Raw genomic sequence first — 27,492 nt, 5'->3', positions numbered from 1 at the left:
ATTTTTATTCATTTATATCGTGTTTATTCTATTGGAAAGAAAAACGCATGTTGCAATATGTTTAAACACCGACTTAGTGTCTGTTTAATTTCCTTGGGAACTGCATGTAAATTATGTTAACACACACGCAAATATAGACATGTTTACAATCACAGTTTATTTTTCACACTGTGAGGAACACCACATTCTGTAACCACAGGACAACTAACGTTTAAAAAACATCTCTGAGGGTACATTTTCACAGTTATCACATCATCTAACATTTAGAAATATTATACACATACAGCAACAGCGTCCCAGCAGATTTTTATACAGTGATATTCAAATATGAACAATTACCACATATTACAACACAATAAATGAACTTTTGGCAACATCATAGCAAAAGCATTTTATCTATTGTAGCAGTAAAAAAGTTACTTTACTTAATATCTTGGCACTAGAGGTATGAGTCACCTTCTAAAGACTAATACTGTTTTTTACTCAAATCGTAGTGTGAAATCTCTCCTTGAATAAAACCCTTAAAGGTCCAATTTCATGTCAGTTTGTGTTCACTTAAGTCATCATGTGAAGGATAGAATAATGTCTTCTGTCATGGTCTAAAAAAAAGTCTTCGAATAAGTCTTCGTGTTTATCTCAGCTTTGGCTTGGAGACTTAACACTCATAACAGCCTGTGACACAAACTGGAAGTGTGACTATGTTGTAATTTACCAGGTACAGAATGTACGTCAAAGACGTCAAACAGCACTATACTTTTTAAAGCTTGTACGTGATTGGTTGTATTCCTAAATGGCATATGTTAGCATGCCAATATTATACTTGCTCAACATAAGAATAATAGCAATGTGACTGAAGATCCTACAATACCAATATTAGCATTTAGCTCAAGTACAGCCTCACACAGCTGCTGTTATGCGTCTACTCTTGTTCCACAATATCGCCTCTTGACAGCTAAAGCATGTTTTAATTATGGCCATGTTCAGGCACTCACAGCACTTAGTTAAGATGAGAGAAAGACTTCTTTCGAGTACGTTCTAAGTGTCAAAACAAACACTTAAGTAAGTACTAAATAGGGCGTGAATTATATGGCGTCAAAGTTTTGCCTCATGCCTGGGAAAAAAGGTGCCCTTAGTATTGTGTGGGTGTGTGTCTGTGTTACTGAACAGATGTGGTTAGCAAGGCTGCTGACTCAAAAAGGGAAAATGCTGCAATGAGATGAGCTAAGTTTTTTTTTTTTTTAAAGAAAGCTCACAAAATAAAACAGTTAGCGTGCAAATAATAAAGTCAAATTTAGTATAGATACTTTACAAACTGCAATGACACCAAATTAAACAAGACTCAGTGTTTAAAACAGAAGTACATCATGAAAAAGAGTAATAGATTGAATGGAAATATATTTAAATTGATGTCATATGAAATGATGTGGAGAACTGAAGTCACAAGAAAAGTGTGGAAATGTACATCAAATGTATCTCTCACTCACTCACTCTCACTCACACTCACATATTCACATACATTTCCCTTCACTCTAACATCTCTCCTCTCAGTTGCATGTCCATGGGTCTTGTGTATGCATGTCTGTATTTTGGGCCTGCATGATGGAGTGAAAAAGATGGATTAATGAATAAAGTAACTATTCCTTTTCCTACACACAATCCTCCTGATAGAGCCGTCTGCCGTTGATCATGCTCAGACTTGCCATGGAGTGATGTGTGCTGCGGACAGATGTCAGACGCGTGTTAAAATGCGTCGGGCTCTGTGAGGAGCGTTTGAATATCATACGACAGCAACAACAAAGCTGCTGATTGAACTGCTTCTGGAAGGTCTTGCTCAGCAGGTAAAGGGCAAAGGGGTTGAGGCAGGAGTTGGTGAAAGCCAGGATACGAGCCACAACACTGCACACAAAGTGAACCAGGGAAGTGTCCACCTGGTGGGTGGGAAAGAGGGTTGGGAAAAAATGGTTCATAAGATGGAGAGGAATAGAAGCATGTGTATACTTAGGATCTAAACAAATACTTCAGATATGAATGTGCTCACATACAGATAAATACTAGGTATGTATGATATATTCATCATGTCTATTCTGATAATGAAATTATAGCTAATAGACTATCTGTCGATAATAATTTATTTTGAATTCTTCTGCTAAATATTTGAAAGTGTCTTGTGCAGTTTTTTTGATGCAGCGTACTTTACTGGAAAAAATATAACTGTTTCTTTACATTACATCAGTCATCTTATCAATATCACCCATGAGACGCAGGTAATTATTAGTTACCAGTATCGTATTGGCTGGAGAAAAACTATATTGTGCATCAGTGATAAAAACAGAATCAGAACTACACATATATATTATACAGTAATATACTACTAATATATTATTGCCTGTTTTTCATCAATAGCTTTCTCGTTTTTAACGTTTATTAATAAAGAGCTTGTTAAATTATCTGTACAACCTCTGTTTATTAAAGAAAATATCACTTAGTGAAAGTCTGACTTGTATTTTCCCTCCGCTATTCTCCTGTTCCATTGATCATTAACTTAATTAATTTAGGTATATGGTTAAAATATTATGTTACAAAGCTATACATATACATAGTGCGAGGAATTCAAATGGCAATAGAAGAAAATAAATATATTATAGACTGGCCCTTTTTCCGCTATAAATACAAATATACATATTTTTAAGTAAACACATACAGAAAACTGTGAGTTACACAGTAATATACTTAACAGTTAAAAAACAAATGAACAGTCATACTCTTACTATTAGAAATATAGAGAAATGCTTCTGTCTACCTGGGAGTAGTGATAGGAGCGGTACAAGTAGATGACATGACTGGGAAGCCAGCACACTGCAAACAGACCAACAAACACCAGCACTGTCTTGGCCAAGCGCTTCCTCGATTCAACCTGTCCATTGTAAGAAAAATGTCAAAACCAAAGAGCAGCGCTGTTGTATAATAGACATCAGTGTTTAAATAGATATTAAAGAAAATTAATGTTTAACTGTGTTTCTGCCACAAGCCCAGAATAGTTTTATGTATCATCATCATATGGTTTTATGTACCATCATCATATGGTGGGCGTTTAATGGGCAGGTTCCAACATTTAAAGATGGTATTTAAAATATTACTATGTTTGAGTAATTTAAGGCCAATCAATACATAAATAAAAAAAAAGACCTGTAATTTCTCACAAAAATGTCACTCACAAATTGAAATAATTTAAACATTTTAGAGACATGCTGGAAGAACTCATGACCTCAGCATATTACAAATCAGGCTATGATCGTGGTAATGACAGTTTTAACACTGGCCTGTTGCCTTGCGTGCACGTTCCCCTCCACAGGCAGGTTTGAGGCACTCCTCATCAGGCTCCGGGCTATGAAGGTGTAGTACATGGATATGACCAGTAGAGGAATGACGTAGAAAATGAGGAAGGAGGCCATGGAGTGGATCTTCGGGTGCAGTTCCCCGGCATGGGGATAAGGGGCACAGGTGACAAAGCTCTCATTGGTGGAGGTGATGTTGAAGGAGTGGAGGTCAGAGAAGACGGCCTCAGGGATTGCCAGGACAAGAGAGAAGACCCAGATCAGCGCCGCCCGCAGGACAATGCTGGTAGTGGTGCTTGATGTTTGGATGTCCAGAGGCTTTACAATGGCTCTGTACCTGATAGAATATACACACATATACAGTAATTAGTAGGTTATGTGTTCTGCTTTGAGAAATCACATTGACTCCTAACTCTTCAAAAATGTGACTTATTTATTGACTTGCAGTGTTGCTTAAACCTGCAATATCAGATTTATTGGCCACCAGGGGTTCGTGGAAACAAGCCAAAAACAAAATATTGACATATTATGACCTTTTTTACTTGATATACTGAACTTCACAAACATTTGCTTATTTACACATTCGGTAGACATTGAGCAAAATAATTTTTCATTTTGAGATGTTTCTGGGAACCTGGAGAATCGAAGTTCAACAATCATTTTAGCTTTGTTTTTGGTCTTTACTAAGTCCTAGAGGAAATATCCTGCTCTTTAATGTTCCACTTTGTTCACTAGCTGTTTTCTCATGAGGCTGGGCAGTCTATATGGTATTTTTTTTAGAGCTTTTTTGCTGAAAATCAGCTCCCTGATGCAGCCAATGAGACCAAGGAAAGCATTAATAGTAAAATCTTAATAAAGACATCTGTTGCGGCCGCTGTCATCTTGCCTTTGGTATATCTTTGTTTGTTGTGTTGTGTTGTGTTGTGTTGTGTTGTGTTGTGTATGCAAATCAAGGTGTGGTCACCGACTCCCGAATGGGCCCCAACTGACAAGGTGTAGACACCTGATTCCTCCCTTTATGGAAGCTCGGAGGATCAGGATCAGTGCAGCACCAACCCCGACCAACTAATCCCCACTCACCAATTGCCTGATTTAAACCAGAACCACCTGTCATTTAGGATGGCTTGTGGTTGTTGTGTTGAGCTCGCCTTGTTAGAAAATGGAACCTTACTTTGTATGTTAACTGTTGTTAACTCGTCTGTTGGTTGAGGTTTTCATTGTTACATTGGCACTGGGCTTTTAGAGAGTTCTCTTTTAGTTTCTTTGCCTTTCATTTAATAAATAACTTTGTTATACCAAGTACACCTGGATTTATTTACTAGTTTTTCCCCTTTAAAACCAACATACATGTTCACCAGTGTTCTACATCACCTCAGTAGGTCTTCAGTGATTGAACTGAAGACATAAAATGTTCTTGCTTGATATACAACTTCAGTTGCTGAACAATCAACAGAGTCCCTGTTGTTGTATTTTGTGTTTCATAAAGCGCCACACAATTTTATTGGGAGAGAGTGTGTGTGACAGTGTGGACTGCAGGCAAGCCAACACTCTTACTAAGAAGCCACACTTCTGTAACACATACAGACGTGACCCATGCCATGGGCACTACCATACCATCACAGATGCTGGCTTTTGAACTTTGCACTGTTAACAATCAATTTTTTACTCTTTAGCCTAGAGGACACGACGTCCATGATTTCTAAAAACAATTTAAAATGTGGACTCATCAGACCTCAGCACACTTTTTCATCAATCCATCGAATGAGCCTGGGGCTCAGAGAAGTCGGCGGCATTTCTGGGTGTTATTGATATATGGATTATGGCTCATGGAGTCTTAACTTGCATTTGTAGCAGTGTCAAACTGTTTACCAAGAACAATTTTCTGGTGTTCCCAAGTCTGTGTAGTAATATCCTTCATACAATCATGTTGATTTTTAATGTGGTACTGCAGTGCATCCATACTAAAATACACAGTATACTTGAATATGGTAAATGGCCTTGCATATTTGCACATTTCAGATCTGCCAACCACTCCAGACACTTTTACAACACTTATCACATTCTGTATCTTGCTGAAGGGCTCTTTAGCCAGGAACCAGCGAGCCTCTGATGACTAGATGACTCACTGTACCCTGAGCCACAGCCATGCTACATGCTAAAGACAGAGTGTATTTCATACAACATGGGTGTCTATTTTGTCCTATATTTGATTGGACATTTCCACTTACAAGAGAGTTTATGTAGTATTGATTTTATTTGCTATGTTTGTTTAACCTGTAATGCCTGAGTTTCTATCCTGTCTAGTCCATATCTGTGAGACGACGTTTGTATGTTGTTGATTTCTTGAGTTGTGTTGCTTTACTCTTGGAAATCAATAAATATAAGCTTCACGGTGGTGCAGTGGTTCGAACCACAGCTGGGGCCTTCAGTTTGCATGTTCTCCCTGTGTCTGCATGGGTTCTCTCTAGATACTCATCTTAATGCAGATAATGGGCTAACTGCTGACTGCAAATTGCGAGATTGTGAGCATGAATGGTGACTCTCGCCTAATGTCAGCTGGGATAGGCTCCAGCTTCTCGGACCCTGATAAGGATAAGTTTTTATAGAAAAAGAATAGATGGATTCAGACTGTCAAAGATATATAAAACGATAATACGCCACCAGCCAAAATGCAATCAAAATGCAATCACCTGCAATTCTAAATGTTAACAAGTCAGTACTACAACAATGCTTTTTGTTTGCAGTTGTAAATGTTAATAAGTTGTTAATAAATTCATTTTGTTCCAGGTGTTCCGCAGCTCTTTTCCCAGAAAGCATGTTGTCAAATGGCCTATTGTCCTGATCATTCACACATCATTTAAAAGCAAAAATCTATTACAGCCAAAAGGACAAAGCACATACAATGTTACGGGAGAATAAAAGCTAATTTTTTTTCCCAATATGGCAAAATTGTTCTTAAATAATATCTTGTAACTGATCTATTAAACATTAGGGGTAAAAATATTAACCCAGTAGAACTTGAGGAAGTAATTTAGAGAAAGAGGGTCAACACAAGCCTCATATCTTGAAGATAACATCGATAACATGGTGGTGTTATGAATATTTGAAGGGAGTAATGATTATTAAAATTGTTGAACAGATTTGAACCTGATGAAAAGAACAGCAAGGTTACACACAAGGCAGTTATATTTTTGCATTTCAATATTTCCTTTTCCCACTTAACTTCCACTATTTTAGACATACTGTATGTATTTTTCCTGGCGTGCTTTAATTTAGTCACTCACTTGTTCTACAAAGCCATAATTAAATATTCTAGAAAAAAATAAAAACATTACCCTGAAAAACTATAATGCAGTAAAAACTGCCACACTTGGCAAAAGCAAATCCCTGAGAGATTACTGTATCAGTACATTGTACATCTCAATACATCATTCTATGTACAGAATGATGATGTGTGTATATTTCATAATAAACAAGTAGGCTGCTTTTATTTATTAATTATTATGGTGCTAAAAATAACAATTTAGATAGCCAATCATCTCACTTATGGTTATGTTACTAGTTTATAACCAGTTAAAACACCTTGTAGTACATTTAAATTGTACTGTTATTAGTATTTAATTGTATATGCAGTGTTGGGATCTTTACAATAAATATATTTTTTTTTAAGTAATGCATTACTATTTGTTATACTACTTACTACATTACACCCAAACTCACTCGAATTGCTCATTCACAAAATTGCCCACCAAACTAGTCCTGCTTGTTTATCACGTGCAGAAACCTCCACGGCTTTGATGCAAAGTGCCAAAGATTGCAGCTCTTCATAACAGCCATTTGAAGCTGGCTACAGAACAAATCAGTCTCCATAAGCACCCATATTAAAAATCCTCACACCCAAAACACCCAACCTTCCAGCAGAACATGTTTACAGCCTGATAGAAAAAAACAGTGTTGCTCTCTGTAGCTAATTTTCACATCCATCACAACTTTACTGAGTCTGAATTTCTATATTTCTCTCATGTCAGTGCCGTTAGATGTGGCTTGCTTGAGTATCATTCAGCCCAATTCAACTCTACTGACAATCTATGTCTTCGCAGAGCCACCACTATCTGAGCTCCAAAAAGGTTCCTCAGAAACCTGTTGGTGACAATATGATGTCCATTCTTTAGGCTATCAATGTTTTATCACTAAAGCAGTGCTTACCACGTGACGAGGAGTCTCTTTGTTTGTCAAGCAATCTGTTCCTCTTTAGAGCCAGCACACGATTGTCCAAGAACCTCTCCAATGGTGCGCTATATGTTGATGTGTTGAATTTCCTAGAGACTGTAGGGTTTGGCTGGTCAACAATTTCAGTGCTGGAGTTGAATGAAGCTGTATCCTCAGCAATAATGGTGGGAAGTGGAAATCACACTAAATCCAAATATGTGTGTGCATGTGTGTATCGTGTCTGTACGTTTACATTTGTCTGTGTTATGACTCTGAGAAGGAGTACAAGTAATTTTGAAGCAAATTACACCAAGCGGGGGCTATGTATATCATCAAGGACACAGAGACTGGCGAACACAAATGCAGGCAGGCAGATGGTAATCAGTTCTCAAGGGTTATTTTATTCAGTCCAAGGGTCAAAATCCGGAAAGGCAGTCAGAGATACAAAATCGGGAGGCTAAGACGGTCAGACGCTGGGAAAACGCTATACAAAACGCTGGAATGCTGCTCTAGGAGACAAGACAATCACTGGCACTGGCACTGACACACAGTGGAGCACTGGTTATATACACACAGGAGGGAAGGGATAACGAGACGCAGGTGAAACACATAAGGGCGGGGATAGGTAATCACACAGGGAACAGGAAGTGAACACAGAGACAAGACTATCAAAATAAAACAGGAAACCGACATATGACACAGAGACAAGACTATCAAAATAAAACAGAAAATGCCACAAGAGTGGAGTAATTCATGTTTGATATAGTCTGTAGTATTATTCTGAGGGCTGCTACATGCATGTATGACCAGGCCTCACTGATTAATGTACAAAAGCACAACGGTATACCATTATTCACTGATTTTGGTGAAACTGGATCCGATTTGATACGGAATATATTCATTATTTTAACCTAACCACTTGTTGAAGTAGCTAACCGCTGATTAACTGCTGCTAATTGGATCTGCTGTTGACAGGCAACAGATGGACTCAGCAGCTGGGCTGAATTGGGTACAGCCTCTAAGACCAAGAGGGAATAATGTTACACACACTATAATAATAGTTCCCTTCTAGGCTTTTTGCATTCCTGCTCCAGGTACCAAAAACCATTGGGAATATTATGTAATCCACAAAATACATTTACACAAAAATAAATCACAACCTACAATAATTCAGATGTATTAGAAGAGGTGCTTTTTCTAGGATCCTGCTCGTTATGCTGCTAAATGACAAAGAGTAAAGACACTGAATTAAACGAGTGGTCAAAGCTTGTAGCATATGTAGTTCTGACAGGTTAAATGAAATGTGAAATGTTAGTGAAGACCCATCAGCACTCACCTCTTCAGCAGCCATTTCACTTCTGATACATCAACTCCCACCCACATGTCGAGCACCTTCCTGTTGCTGCGGCATACAATTTACATTATTGATAACCAATAACACTCACAGAAGCTTGTCCAACCATATAAACTTAGTCCACTGAGCCCTGTATGTCATCTCCTCCACCACTATACACCCATTATTTCACAATATGAAACAAGACAAATACTGTGCCGACTTGTGCAGGATTTAATTCTTTGTACAAGTGGCTGTAACAACTAAACTTTGATATAACCTAACTTAAAGTGGATTGTACTGTAGTTCAAAATCAACTGTTTTATGATGATCTTTTCTGCAGCAACCTGTGAAAGTGAATGATGGACAGGAGAGTCATCCTTGCCCATAAACAGGAAGAGACCTATTGTTTGCACTTGTTAAAGGTTTGCCCCCTTTGTGACCTCTCTGCACTCTGCATGTTTCACCTATGGGGTTAATGTTTACCTCTGCTACGGAGGTTATGCTTTCAGTGCTGTTTTGTTTGCCTGTCAGCAGGATTATGGGAAAAACTCCTGGTCCACTTTTATGATGAGTGAAGCATGGGTCAAGGGCATGGGCATCTATGTCAAAAATGAAATGGATTTAATGCAAAAACTCTGTTGTAATTATGGTGAATCGTGTTGGGACTAAAAATACAACAAAACATAACAACCACATCAACATCACAGAAACCCTGCTTCTGTGATGCGAAAAGTGAAAATTCAAGTTCCGTATTTCAGTACTGAAAATTCAGTGTTACTAAATCCAAGGCTGACCTTGGTCAGCTAACCTTGCATTATAAATTGCTTTAATTCTATAACAACAGACACCTGACAATTATTGTCTATAATGGAGATTCATATGTCCTTATTTTTCATTATTAAAGATGAAGGACAAGTATGTAGCATTAAAATGGTAAATTGAATTGTATGTGTGTATGTATTCATATACCTAGGGTCTAGGGTCTAAGGACGGAGGGTGTCACTCCCTGTACAGATTGTAAAGCCCTCCGAGGCAAATGTATTTTGTGACTTTTGTGGCGATACAAATAAAATCTGATTTGATATAGCATCTTCCTAATCTACCAATCACTTAATACACTTTTTACAACACTTGTTTCTCATTCATAAGGGCCATGCAAGGTGGCAATTGCTCAGTGCTCCAGAACACACCCATACTCATGACAGTATAAAGAATGGACAGTGCATGAGTGACGACACGCAAAGTGCCGTTTTAATGCTCAAAATATGCAGTTGGCCACTGCCATATTGGCCATACTGCTTCTTCTGCCTACCAGATAATCTAAAAATCAGCAAAGACATGGGTCATTGGCAGACCTGAGGCGGGCTGAATGACGCCTGGGTGCTCAAATACGCCATCTGTAACAGCACCTACCTGTCAATCAAAGTGGCCATTACAACACGTCACATTCACCCACTGAGAGTCGGCCATCAGCAATATAGCACTACTTATTGCCATATTCTCTAAATAGAGTTCCCTGAATCTGGACACTGGACCTTTAAGTGAGCTTGGTTACCTTGGACAGGAACTGACAACCACAAAACCTTAATGGGATCCTCCAGCGATTTAAAGTTGTACTGCAGTAAAGTTAGACTGGTCACAAGAGACAGATTAAAGACAAAGATGTCAAAATCGAAGACGCTCCCTGTCTGGCAGTGGTGGACTCAGACTGTTTGAGGGGCAGAGGTGGAAAAAATAAAAATGTGCCAGCTGCCTGCAGTAGGGCACCAGCACAGCACAAGCATTTATGGTGAAACAGTTCCAAACCTTCCAAACAAGATTAAAATTGTTTTATTATGTGACTCAGATTTAAAATATAACTCCCACACCTGTATACACACAGGGACAATGAACTATTTAACCATTGAGCAGCCTGTATGGCATCACATTTTCTCTACTAGAAAGGCACTTATGGCAATTATGTTTTCTTGCACTTGGTTTACACACATTTGAGTAGTATCAATTTTCTCATCCAACACCTAAAGAATAAGTGTAGTTCCCAAAATGCCACACTGTTAATATTTAAACACAGCTTTTGCAGGAGGACACCAGTCTCAGATTTAACCGTAGCAGGTTCACATGTTTCCAAAAATGTTTTGCTCATTAGCAGATAGCTTGCACTTAGATATGTAACACTTATGTGACATGTTTGCAGTTTATACTGCTTAAAGCATAATGCAAATATAGGCTATTGCACGGTACTGCTGATATTGTCGCTAAATTACTGCCCTACCATAATAGTTTGGCAGAACAATAATAATTCTTTGTATGAATTATCATGCCACTTTTACTTTCAGTACTTGTTTGTTTTTTTCACATTGTCTGTTGTTTGCCTGTTGTTTGTTCTTTTGTTTTTATTGTGTAGGTTATAAGATACTCCTGTCTGTTCATTGTTTTTTGTCCTTTCTACTTTAATTCTGTAGTCTATATTATACTCTGCTACTGTAATAAGTGAATTTCCCTGTTGTGGGATGAATAAAGTATAATCTAATCTAATCTAATCTAATCTAATCTAATCTAATCTAATCTAATGAATACTGATTGAAAGACGCCTCTATTCAGATAAAGCTTAATTGAAAAATAGTCTTCATCTTTCACCTCAGCAAAAAGGATTCATGGTCATGATCCAGATTCATCTAAGGACTTCAGGAAGGATTCGTTTGAATTAAACATCACAAATGTATTGATTCACTCAAAAGTTCTGTTTTACAAATTATTCTTTTCATCTTGTTTCCTGCTCACAAGGTTATTAAATGAGAACTACAGAAAGGTTATGTGACGCAGGTTAATAAAGGTGTTCCTTTGGGTGAGAAAAAATGAACAAAGTGGTCAGAGAGGAGAGATAATAAGAGGAAGAGCTGGAACACATGCAGGCTTTGATATCACACTGACACATCACATAAGGTACCTAAAACATTATATATATATTTATTTTTTGTGTATGGAGGTGATCCAGACATTTTCACTCTCACGCTTACTGTCTCATTATTAAATATATTTTTAGCACACTCATTATGCATTACACATTATAAATCATCAGCACATCAAGTTTTCCACTCAAACATTTTGATTCCTTCAGACTGTGACAGTGATCCAAACAGGCAAAAGTCATTCTCATGCCAGGTTTGACAGCAATTAATTGGCCAATTGATTACCTTTATATTTGCACACGTGTCAAAAGACTCAAAAGCACACAGCTCTGCCGTGCGTAATAGCCTACACCGCAGATCAATACACGATTAAATATTTGCTTTCCATTATAAAGATAAAACACCAATTATATGTGCACGGTGTGTGCCTAAAACCCACAAAAACAAGATAATATTTGGATCACTTGGCAGCTATAAGGGCCCCTTTTTTTTCCCCTTCTTCTTCTTCTTTTTGTGCTGATAGGATCAATATGATCATAATAACAAAAACTGTAGCCTACCTGTCAGCTGAGAGGGCTGTGAGAGTGAACACAGACACCCCAACCGAAGTGAGCTGAATGAAGGGGATGACTTTACAGCCCACTCTGCCGAACAGCCACTCCTCTGACAGGTAGCGGCTGGCATCCACCGGAGCGCAGGTCACCAGCAGTAAAACATCCCCCAGCGCAAGACTCGACATGAAGAGATTCGGCACGTTGCGGATGGATTTGGCAGAGCAAAAGGTCTTGATGAGCGTGATGTTGCCGATTAGCCCCAACACGCTGATTACACCGTAAACAGAAGCGATGGCCAAGCCGGTGAACGACATCGTCTGTGCCGAGCTTTGGAGTGGTGTGACGCTGCGCGACGCGTTTGGGTACATATGCTCCATCTCTCCCACAACTGACTGCCAACGCGCCTGTTTTCTTTTTCTATTTTTAATTGAACACGTTCACACTCGGGGACACACTGACAGATGGTTTGGAGTTTCAGAGAGATGGCAAAACTGTAGTGTGTCGTCAATTTTTTTTGTCCAACTTTGGAGCTGTGTGCACGTCCTTCTCAGTGTTTGAACACGGGAGGCCGCTGTGGTTGCTGCCACGCAGTGCGCTTAACGGAACACACTTAACACAGCATGCACTTATAAAGACCAATCGATATGGGTGTCTATACTTAAGAAATGATAAGAAAATCTTTTAAAATTACGACAAAAGTGCCCGTGTGTGCTTGTGTTTGTTTGTCGTTTTCTACTGTTGGATCAAAATGGAAACGAAGGGAAAATGGTAATGGTCATTTTTAGCGTCATATCACCAGTCCTTTAGTGTGACATTGCTAAAAAGAAGTGGAATATATTCTTAGATTGAAAATACTTCATCTTTTGCAGTGGGAGCCACGTCATTAGAGTTAAATGTCTTGTTACTGCTACAGAATTGCAGCAAAGTGGATTTACAGAAAGTAAAGCACTGGACTGAACCATGTTAAACTTTTACACAAAACCACTTTTATTTGCAATTTTGCTTCTGTGAGATATTGACAGAAGAGAGCTGAAACTAAATAGAAAGAGAAATAGACAGAATGATGTTGAATGACACACAACGAATGGACTTGAGCATGAGATATTAAAACTAGATGGTCGGTGTCTTTAGGCACTTAGGATGCCTTACATTGTTGTCACTCCTACATACAGGGTCAAAAACTGGATCACGGCAGTGCAATGATTAATCTTTGAGTTCAATGTACTATTTAAAACCAACAATGTTCACTGAGATGTGACAGGGGTAATCATACAGATGGGATGTAAACACAGAGATGGTGGGAGTGCACCCTCTTTTCGTGGTTTTAGCACTTTTTGGCCATTTTACATGCAGGGCTCACAGCAAAAGACAAAAAAAAAGTATAAGAAAGTGTTGTTAAGATCTCTAAAGATTTCTGGGGCAAAAGAGAAATGCCTGAGAAATAATGTCTCTATTTCCTACCGAACAAATCTTCAGGAAATCAATGAGCATACTTAGTCTATCAAAACACATAGCGTAATCCATCCATCCATCCATCCATCCATCATTATTCCAAGTCTATTATTCACTCTTGTCATTGATCTTCTTTAGTTCTTCATATATAGTATTTTGCCTTTCCCCATTATGTTTGTGTTGTCTGTGTTATTGTAAGCTTCCAACAGAAATGACCCTGAAAGAGATAAATATATTTTTAATTGAAGAGCTGAATTGTTTTATCAAACTGTGATATTACTCAGAGTGCACTTCGCCACTGTGTGTATTCCTCAGTGCTACAGTAACATGCTTATGTTTGGCATCATGGTATTATCTTGACCATATTCACCATTTTAGTTTAGCACGTTAGCACACTAACATTTACTAAATGGCATTAAACACCAAGCACGGCCGAGGCTGATGGTTAAATAATTTGTTATGCAGGTATTTGTTCAACAACCAGATAGGGGACCACCAAAGTTATTACAATTCACCCTGAGGGGGCCATGAATGTGCGTTTCATGACAATCCATCCAATAGTTAGATAAAGGTTTCAACCTCATTGCAGTGCTAGAGGAATGTCAAGGTCATGAGGCTTTATCCTCTGAGAGCTAAAACCTTTGTGCCAGTCCATCCAGTATGTTGAGATATAATGGTTAGCACTGTCGCCTCACAACAAGAAAGTTTCAAACCTGCCAAGACGTGCCTGGTGTGAATGTTAGTGTGAATGGTTGTTTGTATCTATGTGTTAGCCCTGTGATGAACTAGAGACTTGTCCAGAGCGTACCCCATCTCTTGTCCAATGTCAGCTGGGATTGGCTCCAGCCCCCTGCTACTCTGATAAGGATTAGCGGTTATGGGACATTAGTGAATGAATAACTGGGACCAGGTCATGGATGGTGGGGGCAGGCCAAACAACATGCTCCAGGTGTCTGATTAGATATATAATCCTGTAGGGTGTTCTGGGGCTGCCTGGAAAACCTTGAAAGGAAGATGCCCTGGAGGCATTCTAATCAGATACCCACATCACTTCACCTGGCTGTATTTGATGTGAAGGCTCTACTTTGATCTTCCTTCGGATGTCTAAGCTATAGCTTAAAGAGTGAGCCCAATCACTCTTATGGAGGAAAACTCAGTGAGGTTACTTGTATCTGCACTCTGATTATTTTGGTTACTACCCAAAGCTCATGACTATAGGTGAGGAACGTATATAAAGTCTTTCAGTTCAGCTCTCTCCTGTACAACACCTGCATTATCAATCCACCTCTCAAACTGATGGTCCATCTTACCCTCACTGATGAAGAAGACCATGAGATACTTATACTCACACTATGGTAATCAATCCAGCAGTTGCTGGAATATTTCAGTCTTGATCAACATGCCATCTGTAGAGCCACACAGCTGGCATAACTGTAAATTAAATGAAGCCAATTAAAATCATCGTTTAGATTATCTAAACGTTGTGGCTGACTGCAGGTTTGACCATTTTAGCCGTGCTCATACATCTGTTAAAACTGCGTGCTGGGAATCTCAGTTCACATCCTGGTTGAGATGCACTAATGAGAGAGTGAGTCACATTATGCTCCTGTGAGGGCTATGAGATGTGGTGTTTTCACAGACTGACTGGTCTAATTTACCCGATCTCCTGGTAGCTCCACATCGTGTAATAACCCAACGGGTTCCATTAGAGAGTGACGTTTCTGGATGCTTGACTACTTCTGGATAATGAAACTTCACAGGTACCAGAGATAGAAAAGGGGCTTACAGGCCATCAGCAGGCATCTAAGTAGAGAAACGATCCATGACAGACCCCTTACATGTGATGCATTGAAATGTTTTTTCAACACAGACATCATAGATACAAAGAGAAACAATGATGACCAGTAATCCAGCAGGGTGTAATATGCCACAGACAAAGAACATCTCTAATCCCTGTTGATCTCTGTGGTTTGTCAAGAGCTGCCAGGCAGTTTTTAATTGTATGAGCAAATGAAAGGTGTCATGGGGTCCAGAGTCATTATGTAGAGGTGAGATAAGACTGCCAAGGGCACAAGAGATGAAATTGGTTATAGTGTTAAGCAGAAGAGAAGGAGGGGATGAGAGACAAATGGTATATTCTCATTCACATACATACATGCATGGGTGGAAAACACAAATATATGCAAGCAAACATTCATGCTTTGATTGCTGTTCATCCCTTTATAAAAGGGCTTCTTTGGGAAAATACAATAAAGGAAATTAATCATTTACACAAGAAAAAGGTTATTCTTGAAACACAAAATGCCACATAAATATCAAGCCAAAGATGTCATGATGCTCTCACTATGATCAGACACACTTATTGTTCAGCGGAAATACAGAATTTTCTTTCGTTGCAATCCCCTGCCCGCACTGTATGCCACAAAATGCCACATTGAAGCTCTTGTAAAGATGCACACAGTTATGCCAAAATTCTGCAGGATAACAGACAGTTGAGGAACATGAATCATATGAAATCTAACGGACAAATAAAGTGCTAGGTGAAAAGATAAATGGCCTCGAGCCTTGACTACTTATGATTAAGGTGCAGTGCTTCATCTTTCCTCAACAGTCACCAGTCAATGATGACGTATATGCCTTAAATGTCAGCGTGAGACACAGTATTTTCTTTAAAAGTTTCACCTGCTCTAGAGCTGCACAAGTTAGACCATTTTCTTTTGAAAGTCTTTGCCTGTGGTTACAGCGGTCCAGTTTGGGAGACAAAGGCAGAAATATTTCATGAGAAACAGCTATAGATGATCTATGAATGTTAGGAATATTTGCATGAAAACAAAAATTAGATCAACCACATAAAAAAAACCCAACTGGGACGTTGTTGGTATCTCAGTGTCTTGCATGTCTAATCTTCTAATAATGGAGTTACAAGGTGGTCCTGATATATGTAACCAGGACTTGGTTGGCTCGTTGACAAGGCCATAGTTTCCACTTGGTTCATTAGTGCTCTGTGTTGTTGTGATGCCTGACAACAGATGCGTTGGAGTCGCATGAGGCCAAGTGTGAACTGTTGCTCAGTCTCCTGAAAAGGGATAAAAAGACAGCATTGTATATGGGAGATAAATGGATAAGGATATTAAATAATCTACTGAACACAAATAAGCCAGTAAACAAAGTCAGATAAATCTGTGTGTCAGGCTCAATCATGGATAAATGTGTACTGGGTCAGGGATACATAGTTTTTAAAAACATCTATCGTTTTTACGGAGACTGAATGCATTTTTTGTGAATCCCAAATCACTCAAATGTAATGCATTCAACAAAACAGCTGGATAAATGCAAACAGATGTGACGGGTTATCAACTTCCTGGATCTTGTCTTGATCACTGGTTGCTTGTGGAGAATTTTATTCAACAGTTGTCAGTTCAGTCAGTGGAGCCAGCTGCTCAGTATCCGAAGGACAAAATCAGTGTTCCCATAACAACCTAAGATTTAACACTATCCTTACAGTGACCTTCAAGACATATGCTTCATCCTCTATAACCACTATACAGTACACATATAGTATATATATGTCATAGCTCCTCCTAAAACACTTTTTGAGACACTTTTTGGTCATATACTTTATTTTTTGTACAGATTAAATGTACATGATTGTTATTGACTTTAAAGTTGCTGGTAGATTTACATTATTCCACCTATTTCTGCTCTTTGTGAGTGGCTAGAATTGGATTTTTACTTTCTGGCTGTGTTTTTGTATTTAAAAATATTTTTATCTTTCCACACCGGAAAGCTTTCACTTTTTTGAAATAATACAAGTGTGGGCACATTCAGTCATTACAGTTTTTTCCATTTGCTTAAACACAGTTTTGCAAACTAGGCTGGTTTTTATCAAAATACTAACACAATTCACCAAACCACACACCCAAACTGCAAAACACCTCATATATCACACAAAATGAAGCACTGCAACCAAAATCAAACTTTTGCACCATATGGCACACACTTCATTCGTATTCGTAAATTTTTGTCTAACCAACTACACACTGTTGGGCATAATGAAAAGCACTCTCATCTTTAGTACGCTTTGCCATAATACTAACATAGTTCAAACTGTAGAGAATTCTTCAGATAGTTCACATGCACAGAAATATTTGCAGATACACACACGTGCTATTGAAATATTTATTTTATTTATTTTTCACCAAACAAGTCAGTGCAACATATGCACAGCAGATATATTTACACTAGAGTGAACTAAAATATGCTCACAAAACAGTAAGCTGAAAAATACAATTGCAGAAAAAATGTCAGAAAAAATAAAAAAATAAAGAGGAAAGCAAAATAATTTGACAACACTGCTCTACCCCGACCTCTCACTCTTCCTCCCCCTCTCATTCTCACCCTCCCTCTTCCTCTTCCTCTCTCAGCAATGTCTTCCAAAGATGCTCACCTGTGGTCTTTTATTGCTTACTTCCTGATTGAAGTGTTAACAATTACATAACACCATGTTTGGCCAGGTGGCACATATAGTGGCCAATGAGCTCATGTAGTGTCATTTTATTTTATCGCGACTGTGACCTTATGTCAGATTGTTGTGTCTTATGCAGAGAACCGCGTTCAGTACACTTAAAAAGAGCCATTTCGAATTGCAAAATGTGTGTAAAGCAGGAAATGTGTTTAAAGTTTTGGAGATTTGAGATGAGGTTTTGCTCCCTGTGTGTCAGTTTAAATATTTGTGCTATCCATGTCATTTCAGTGTGTTAGCAACTGGACAAAACTGTAGTAGACTTGTGTTCCACTTGTGTGCAACGGTAGTTTGTTGTTGGTTATTGTTCCAGTGACATCCACTGAGCGGTGCTGTAGTTCAACACAGCAACACGGTACAACTCAAAGCAGCAACACAAGAGACTCAAAGTTATGGTGTTTTTATGTCACTCGTGTGGTTACAGTTGTGTGACTGCATTTATTTGTTGTGCTCAAAAAAATAATATGATATCTCTGTTCCCTTTTCTTTTGAAAAGGAGTAATCTGGCATTTAAACTAAAATAATGAACTTGCTTTGGCACCTGATGACAGTGTAGCAGCTGTAGTTTTGTTATAGTTGTAGTTGGGAGTGATGTTTTTCTGCAGAAAATTAAAAAGTTTTAAGTTTTTAAGTAAGTCATGTCTGGATCAATGTATTGTCTCCTTGTGCCATGCTTTTTTCTGTACTTCAGGATATATTTGTTAGATTTGTTTATGGTACCATAATGGTAATGTACTGACTCTGTAGTCTAATGGAAAATCACTGACCTTATTTTTATTTGACTGTTCCTGTTGCATTTAGTTTGCATATGTATATGATGTCCTCTGTTTCATGCAACACTACTATGCTACTGTTTATCTAGGAAGTGAGACTCTGCATCAATGAGAACTAGATTTATTTATTTCTCTTTTCATGAATGTCTTAGATCTTGTCTTACTATTTTAGTACAGGCAATGCCTGCAGACTCTGTGAGTCGTGCTCTTCTCGCACAAGAATAAAACTCAAAAGACAATTAACATAGTTATTCCATTCCTGCCATATTCTGTAAATAGAGCCCTCTAAATCTGACACATAAACACAAAGAAATAACCTGGTAAAAATACTGTATACTGTAAAAAAAAGATTAGTTGACTCAACTTAACTAAGTCAAGTCATTTTGTTGCTTTGACTGAGTTAATTCGAGTCAAGTTATAGTGTCAAGTTTATTACACTTCAAAACACGAGTTGATGCAACATGCAGTCTGTTGACTCAACTTCCTGTATCATGTAAGTTGGACTTAAATATATTATTTGAGATAACTTTAAGAGATGTTGGTTGAATTTATTTTATCAAGTTCCTACAACTGTGAATCAAGTTGGCTCAACATGGAATACATAATTGATACAACTCGCAATGTGTTGACTCAATTTTCTGTATCAAGTAATGTGGACTGGAAAACATTATTTAAGAGAACTAAAAAGGATGTTGGTTGAACTTATTTTATCAAGTTAGGGCAACAATATTATTTTTTTCTCATGCTCTATTACCAAGTTACTTGAGTTTACAGAAATTGCTAGATTTCAAAAATTTAAGCAAACTAATTACAAACTAATAATATCTACAAAGAATCTACATGAGAATTAGCCAGTCAAACTTAAATATTAACACATGAAAAATGTAAAAAAAAAACTGTAAAGGTGCAGTGTGTAAGATTTGGGGCCTTTATTTTCAGAATAAGGCAGTCTTGGAATATAATATTGTTTCATTTCCTCTTTTCCTAACATCTATTATTACTCAGTAAGTCACACATACTCTGTAATAATTTAATAGGTGATACGAAAAAAAAAAAAACAGCAACCACTACAATACAGTTCTTTGTAAGATCTAAGTTATAAAGTGTAATACTTATACTGGGGAACAAGATCATAACAAACATTATTTCCTGTTTGTGGTTAGATTATATACACCACCGCACAACCCTGCCACGCTGCAGCGCCTGTTCATGTCTGAATGCACGCTGAGTAATATTATTATTATTATATTGGTCCTGGTACAAAATATCACACTGTGATGTATGTGTATTTGCTGTTTTAAATGTGATCTGCTTTAAATGAGTTCCAGAAAGAGTCTGCTCTCTCTTTGTTTCTCTGTGTGCATGCCCTCAGGCGCTTATCCCCCGTCAAACCAGTCTGACAGGACAAATCGCTCGATCTGTTACAACAGCACACAGCGGGGTTTTTTTCTTCTTTGCTACACCACCCACGCACGCACACACACACACACACACACACACACACACACACACATAAAAGTGGAGTGTTTGGTTTTAACAATCCCCTTACGCCCTTCGTCTATCTGTCTTGTTCTTACAACATAAAGCTGGCTGTTAAAGAAAACCAAAAATATTTGGGCATTCTTGATATTACGGGCGATTGAGCAGGTCAAAACGAAAATGTTTGATTGTTTAGGTTTGGAAAATGTGCAACAAATGATCTGAACTTGAAATCATTCATATGTAATCCTGTTGGGGAAAAAACAACCTTAAACAGTTTAAACATATGGAAGGAGTATCCCTGTCAAATGCAGGTAGTGGATTAGGCAAGCCGAAACATGCCAGGTGAGTGGTTTAAGAATGTTACCTGAACCACAGGAGCTGCAGTGATTGGCCAAGAGCACTGTCAGTCATCCCAGACGCGCCTATCGGGCGTACCCGCAAAGACGCCATCGGGTTTCGATGCAAATACACCGGGCGGCTCCGGATCTCTGCTTTATTCTAGAGGCAACAGCCACACACTGAAGAACAAGTGACGGTTAAACTGAGACAAAAATATCATTGGCTATGGATTGGAGGATTTCTGCATTCACTCTGCTGTGTCTGGGTGAGTATTCCTGGAAAAAAAATGCTTTTCTTTGCACCTTACCGATCTGCCACACCTGTTTACGCACCTTCAGGCCCAGAAACCTGTTTATGCAGGTGACCTGTCTTCTATGGTTTGAAAGGGGGAAAAAAACTCTTAAAAATAATCAAATATTAATATGTTTTTGACTTTTCTTTCACGCCTCATCGAATAGTTTTGGTCTCTTAAAAATGATTTGTGAGGCTTGTTTCAGTTATTTTATTGTGATCACTGGGTTATTTTCGTGATCACTGGGTCCAAGCATTTGTTTGAACCCTATAAAACTCCAATCACAAGTTCCCAGAGCGCACGGTGGAGACTTAAAATGTATTGCTCTGCCGGACACATGGTAGGCAAAAAAAAATTACTACCATAGAAGAGTAAGAACTTCAGAAAACATCATATTCACATTCAAGAAGCTGTAACTTGTGATTTTTGTTTAAGAAAACAATAAATCCATTATCAAAATGGTTGATGTATTCTCTGTCCACTGACTAAGGCCTGATTGTTTTTTCAACACATGAAAGATTTAAAACTGTGTATTCTCTTTGCTGTGTGTGTATGTGGGTGGTAGGGTGGGGTAATCCATTAGCTTAGTTTAACACAGTTTAATGTTGTTGTTGTTGTTTTTTATAAATAATAGACAATTATATAAAATAATGTCTGTATTTTTAAATCCATGACAGTGTTATCAGGTGTTGGTGCAATCACTGTGTCCATGCCGAAAGCTGAATATGAGTATGCCAGGGGAGACAACATCACACTGCCCTGCACCATTCAAACCTCGGGCGATCTAAAAGGAGGCGTGATCACGTGGTATGCTGAGGGTATAGAAGATAACCCCAAAGAGGTCAGACTACCACAATGTGTTTATGTGAATATATGTACTGTATGTGCATGTGTGCATGTTTCCCTCTTATCCATTCAGCATAATCATAACAATATTTCATTACCCTTGTATTCTGAATGAGAACAATAGAAGAGAACTGTGCTTTCTTCCTCATCTGATGTTCCTCTGATGCCATTTCTTTCTAACAGGTCCTGATCCTCACTCATTACGCCTATGCTACAAGAACTGACATTACACAACCGTACGAAGGCCGGGTGTCCATTGATATAGATCTTAGCAAGGGACAGGCTAACCTGAAACTGTCCTCCATCACACTAGCAGACAACAAGAAGTTTGAGTGTCGTGCTCAGATACCGGGCGACGATGAGGGCAAGCGGGTTGCCAGGACACGTTTGGTGGTTCTAGGTAACATTTCAACTATATTATCTGTTTTAAAGTGTGGGGGAGAGGGGAGATGTTGTTTCTGGCATTCCAGTTAGTATAATATAGTTTAATATAATATACATTAGTTACTATACAGAAAGTATGTAAGATATTAAAGCCCAATCAGTGTCATGTTTAGCCTTAATACTAATATGTAAGATATTGCAGCAGGTCATGATGAGATTAGACTGAACTCCATGGTCAGCTTACTGAGACAACGAAATGTAGTTCAGCATCGAACCAGAAGTAATGTACATATGTATAGAGATATATAAATATCAGTGGCTATATATTTCAGTCAAAATTAACATACTCTGCCAGACCTATAACTATCTCTATAAGATCTATAACCAGGTTACACATCCTGTTGTACTAGTGGCCTATAAGTGTCACTATACAGTGGAGACAGTAGCAGTTCTCTAGCTGTAGCTGGCTGAGTTGAACTCTTTGGGTCTGTCTGATTATGTGCCTTTGGTTACTTTGATTCAGTGGAACACTTTACTTCCTAAAACACCTCCATCCATCCTTTTCCCATAAGCGCTTATCCTTATCAGGGTCGCAGGGGGCTGGAGCCAATCCCAGTTGACACAGAGTGAAAGGTGGGGTACACCCTGGGCAAGTGGCCAGTTCATCAGTCACACATAGAGACAGACAACCATTCATGCTCACATTCACACCTATGGGCAATTTAGAATAACCTGTTTCATTATTAACCTATTAAACCTGCATGTCTTTGGACTACGGGAGTACTCGGAAATAACTCCACAGAGAGAACATGCATCTCCACAAAGAAAGGTTCCAGCCTGGGTTTGAACCTGGAACCATCTTGCTGTGAGGCAACAATATTATGTGTTTGTGTTGTCAAACCGGTGCTGAGGTGCAGAGTCTGTTCCCTCTGGCAACTCTTTGTGTGTGAGATAGTTCTCACGCAGGGTTTCACACGTCTTTGCTTCACAATCATTCTCACAAGTTACTTATTTTATTTTTTTATAGTGGCTCCATCTACACCAATCTGTAATGTCCAGGGAAAGCAAGAGTATGGCCAGAACATCAACCTGACATGCAAGTCTGAGGAAGGCTCCCCGCCACCTACATATAAGTGGGAAACTCGAGATGTCAGGAACATGCCTCGTATGCAGGATCCCAGAACCACCACCAGTAGGTATCAGTGACATGGTTTCTGACAGGAAAGTCAACTGTCTTAAGGTTTACTTACCTATACCTCCGTCACACGGCCACTTTTGAGTTAGTAACACAGTTCACAGGTACTGTACTTACTAGGCTGTCCCAAAAAAAGATGAGTAATATAATTATTTGTGAATTTAAAAAAATCACAATTACTACATTTATTAAAAAATAAAAAAGATAAAAAATAGATACACACATTTTTGATTAGGATCCCTTAAATTTGGTTCTGAAATAAATGCATCTAAGATAGGTGCTGACATTTCCCCATCAAAAACAATTCTTTTGAAATGACCTAACATAGTCTATGTACACTATATGTATATGTGTGATAAGCTAATGCGGGACTTTAGGTATCATCCATGACAATGCATTATTATGAATGAAATGGTGTTCTGTAGCAGCAGTTCCTGGGGTTTGCCAAATAATTGTGAAGATTAAAATAAAATAAAATAAAATAAAATAAAATAAAATAAAATAAGAAAAATGTGAGACAGGAGAGCTTCTAACCCTCTCTTATTTTGAGACAGTAAGCGGCTCTCAGCGATATCAACCCCTCAAAAACAATAAATACTATATATAGTCTATATATATATACTCTGTTTTTATACATGTTAATGTCTAGGTATTTCACTAATATGAGAATGTATTTCTGTCTCTTATCGTTCCTTTACGTCTAAAGAAAGCACATTGACTGTGAAAGTGAAATCAAAATTAAATTAGTTGTTGTTCTGTCTGTGGGGAAAATAATGAGTTTGGAAGTTTGGGGGGGATTGCAAACAACAACTTGAAAGTTAATTATTGGTATTAGACAACAACAGACAGATCAACAGTGTTACCAATAATGTTTGTGTTTTATTTATTTAAACGTACTATTTCACTTTGACTGCCTCTTTGTCTTTTAGAGGGCGGCATCATGTCTCTATACAATATCTCCAAGGATACGTCAGGATACTACATCTGCACTTCAACCAACAAGATCCGCTCTGCTTCCTGCAACATCACCCTCGCAGTCATGCCACGTGAGAGAAACCTTCTTATAACGTCTTTTCATTAACATTTATCTGGGAACTTAGTATGGCCAATAAATACATGAATTATAAAACTCTGCCTTCTCTCCCATCCCATCTTCCTTTCTTCCTACAGCTTCCATGAACATTGGCTCCACTGCAGGAATCATTGGTGGAGTTGTCGCCGCATTGATCGTTCTCATCATCGTCATCTATTGCTGCTGCTGCCGGAAGAAGAAGCAGGATGAGGAATATGCCATGGGGTAAAGATAAAGACACATGTAGACACACTTAAACTGACTGATGAACAAGATGCTGTGATGTGAACAAAAGAAAACAGCTGATACATGAAACTGAATGAGCAGGTGGTTGGCAGAGGTTTTATAACCACAAAGTCAGATATAGCTAAAAAGGACAAAATAATCTCAACAGCTGTCTACATGTGACATCCTGTTTTAATTCCTCTTCAAAATTAAAATAAGATGGACTCCTTCAAAAATCCTTGAAGGTCATGAACAGACACGAAAAAACATCTGACTATTTTGTGTTTAATTTCCAGAGTTCGTGAGGAGGAGTACCATGACAAAGAGACGCCCAGAAATGGTGAGAATCGCCATGCCGATGGTCAAGAGGATGACCCAGGTTATGATGACTCCAGTGTGAGGCGTCCTGCTGAACGCAGTGACCGCCATGAGGAACGCAGTGAGCGTAGCTACAACCCCCGCAGCGATTACGATGACCGTCGCAGCGATTACGATGATCGCCGCAGCGACTACAATGATCGCCGCAGCGACTACGACGATCGCCGCAGCGACTACTCCGACCGCCGTGACCGACACGAGCGCTACGATGACGAGCGACGCTACGATGACCGCAGAGACCGTCGATATGATGATGACCGCTATGATGACCGCTATGATGAGCCCTATGATGATCGTGAACGTGACAGACCACCTGTGCCAAACAATAAGCCACCAAGGAGGGACTACGACGACGACTAACAACATGTATCAGCCACCGTCTTCCATTTTATTTTATCTCCAGGGACTTAAGTCCAGTTGTCCAGTTGTTTGGATCTTGTTGTGACATAATTGGCTCAAACATCACAACTGTAGATGAGTTAAGATGATGTGAGATAGGTTAATTGTTAGGAATAACTGAGGGAGGGAAAGGAACCCAAAATGGCGCTGACAAAGCCCATCTGATCTGTTGGGTGTGGTCAACAGTTACAGTCTCTGTCTCAGGTGTAATATATTTTAAAAAAATGTTAGGAAAACATGTTAGGGATCCATCAGAGAAATACTACCAGAAAAACATTTGTCATTTCTTTTCAGATAAGTTTTTAGGATTTAAACTCAATATGTTAGCATTGTTACATAAAAGTGTGTATGTGTGTTGAAAAGGGAAAAGGGCTTCAGTTCAATGTCATAATAGATTTTTGTTTATTTCAGTACTGTAAATCTTTGTATGTCCTACAGACAATGAACCACTTTTAATGTTCTTTCTCTATCGAGTATTTTCACTTTTGTTTCAGTGTATTACAGAAACTAGAAGTAGATCTTCCTCTGATTGTTGGGATTGATAATGTCACCACAGACCTCTCAGGTTTTTAGTTGTTCATCTTAAATGAAAATGGACATACATGGTATAAAATCTACTTTTGCCATTTTTTTAAAATGTTGAATTATCTTATTATTTTATTGCTTTACATTTATGTTTAAATGCAATGAAATATGATGATGTACAGAATGGTAATGTTATCTGTTTTACATTGGGATTTATAAAAATACATTTTGAGACGTATTACATAAAATAAAAAAACATGCTGTAAAAAATAATGCTGATGAAATAAAATGAACAAAAAAGCATGTTGCAACTGTACTGTCATGGACGCTAGATGGCACTATGATATTGACACTGGGGAACACAATTTTTGTTGACTTAGGTCTGACAGCTGTTTTAAACTAATTTTTGGGTGTGGAATCCAAAACTGATATCTATCAGGTTTCAGGTTTTGTCTATAGTTCAAGTTTTTGAACTAGAGGATCTTAAAAAATATGATATGTCTTGATCACCAAGTTTTACTTTAAAATATGTAAAATATGCTTGTTTAACAAATGCACTGATGTTTGCTCTCTGACTTGGAATGATGAAACTACCACAAATATAGCAAAAGGAGTCAGGGTTGTTTAGGCATTTACGACGAGAAGTAGCAGGAGCAGACATGATCTGGAACAAAGGAAATATACAGTATACCTATACAAATAAAAGATGGAATAGTTATTTTTTAAATGTTAAAAAGTCTGTACTATGTTTTAGACTTCACCCTCCTGCTTCTCTCCATCAATCTGCTGCCTGATGTCTTTAGCCACATCTTTGAAGATTACCATAAAATATTTTAAGAATCCACAACAACTGCTGAGGCAGTTTCAATGCAACTATGGTGGAAAGCTTTGTTCCAGGTGAATGCTGCCAAAGAAATCTAATAATAAAAAAGTTCGTGAGGAGAAATACTATATACTGTTCCACCCTTCTGCTTGCCTCCATCACTACCACCACCCATTGTCTTGACAATGCACAAAACTACACAACCAGTACCGGAAATGGAGTCATTTGGACTTCAAAATAAAATAACATAAAGCAAATATTGTACATGACTTGCAATAACCTTCTGCCACCTTCTGGCGAGTGTAATAAATGTCTATCTGAGCAAAGTATATTATCAAACTAAATTAATAGACTTAAGTAAGCATTCATTTGTTTACAGGTGCCATTACAGTAACAGTAAAATGTTATGAAGGTGAAATAATATCAGTAAAGCTGTCTCAAA

The 27,492-nt window shown here is 38.3% G+C and overlaps 2 protein-coding genes across 2 annotated transcripts; one reads left to right on the top strand and one right to left on the bottom strand.

Annotated features, from left to right (window-relative positions):
* Positions 1-295: 295 nt before the first annotated feature.
* Positions 296-12,784, bottom strand: grpr (gastrin-releasing peptide receptor). The gene is made up of 4 exons (XM_010731877.3): positions 12,350-12,784; positions 3,321-3,672; positions 2,801-2,914; positions 296-1,928 (listed from the first exon to the last, which is right to left on the bottom strand). The coding sequence occupies exons 1-4, from the start codon at positions 12,718-12,720 to the stop codon at positions 1,647-1,649; spliced, it is 1,119 nt and encodes a 372-aa protein (XP_010730179.2). The 5' UTR covers positions 12,721-12,784; the 3' UTR covers positions 296-1,646.
* An 8,213-nt stretch (positions 12,785-20,997) lies between these two features.
* Positions 20,998-26,532, top strand: LOC104919760 (cell surface A33 antigen). The gene is made up of 7 exons (XM_027280977.1): positions 20,998-21,176; positions 21,881-22,044; positions 22,233-22,449; positions 23,461-23,625; positions 24,558-24,674; positions 24,799-24,925; positions 25,222-26,532. The coding sequence occupies exons 1-7, from the start codon at positions 21,137-21,139 to the stop codon at positions 25,661-25,663; spliced, it is 1,272 nt and encodes a 423-aa protein (XP_027136778.1). The 5' UTR covers positions 20,998-21,136; the 3' UTR covers positions 25,664-26,532.
* The last annotated feature ends 960 nt before the right edge of the window (positions 26,533-27,492 follow it).

Source organism: Larimichthys crocea, chromosome VIII (genome assembly GCF_000972845.2).
Source record: "Larimichthys crocea isolate SSNF chromosome VIII, L_crocea_2.0, whole genome shotgun sequence".
Lineage (NCBI taxonomy): Eukaryota > Metazoa > Chordata > Actinopteri > Sciaenidae > Larimichthys > Larimichthys crocea.
This window is presented reverse-complemented; position numbering and strand designations above follow the sequence as displayed.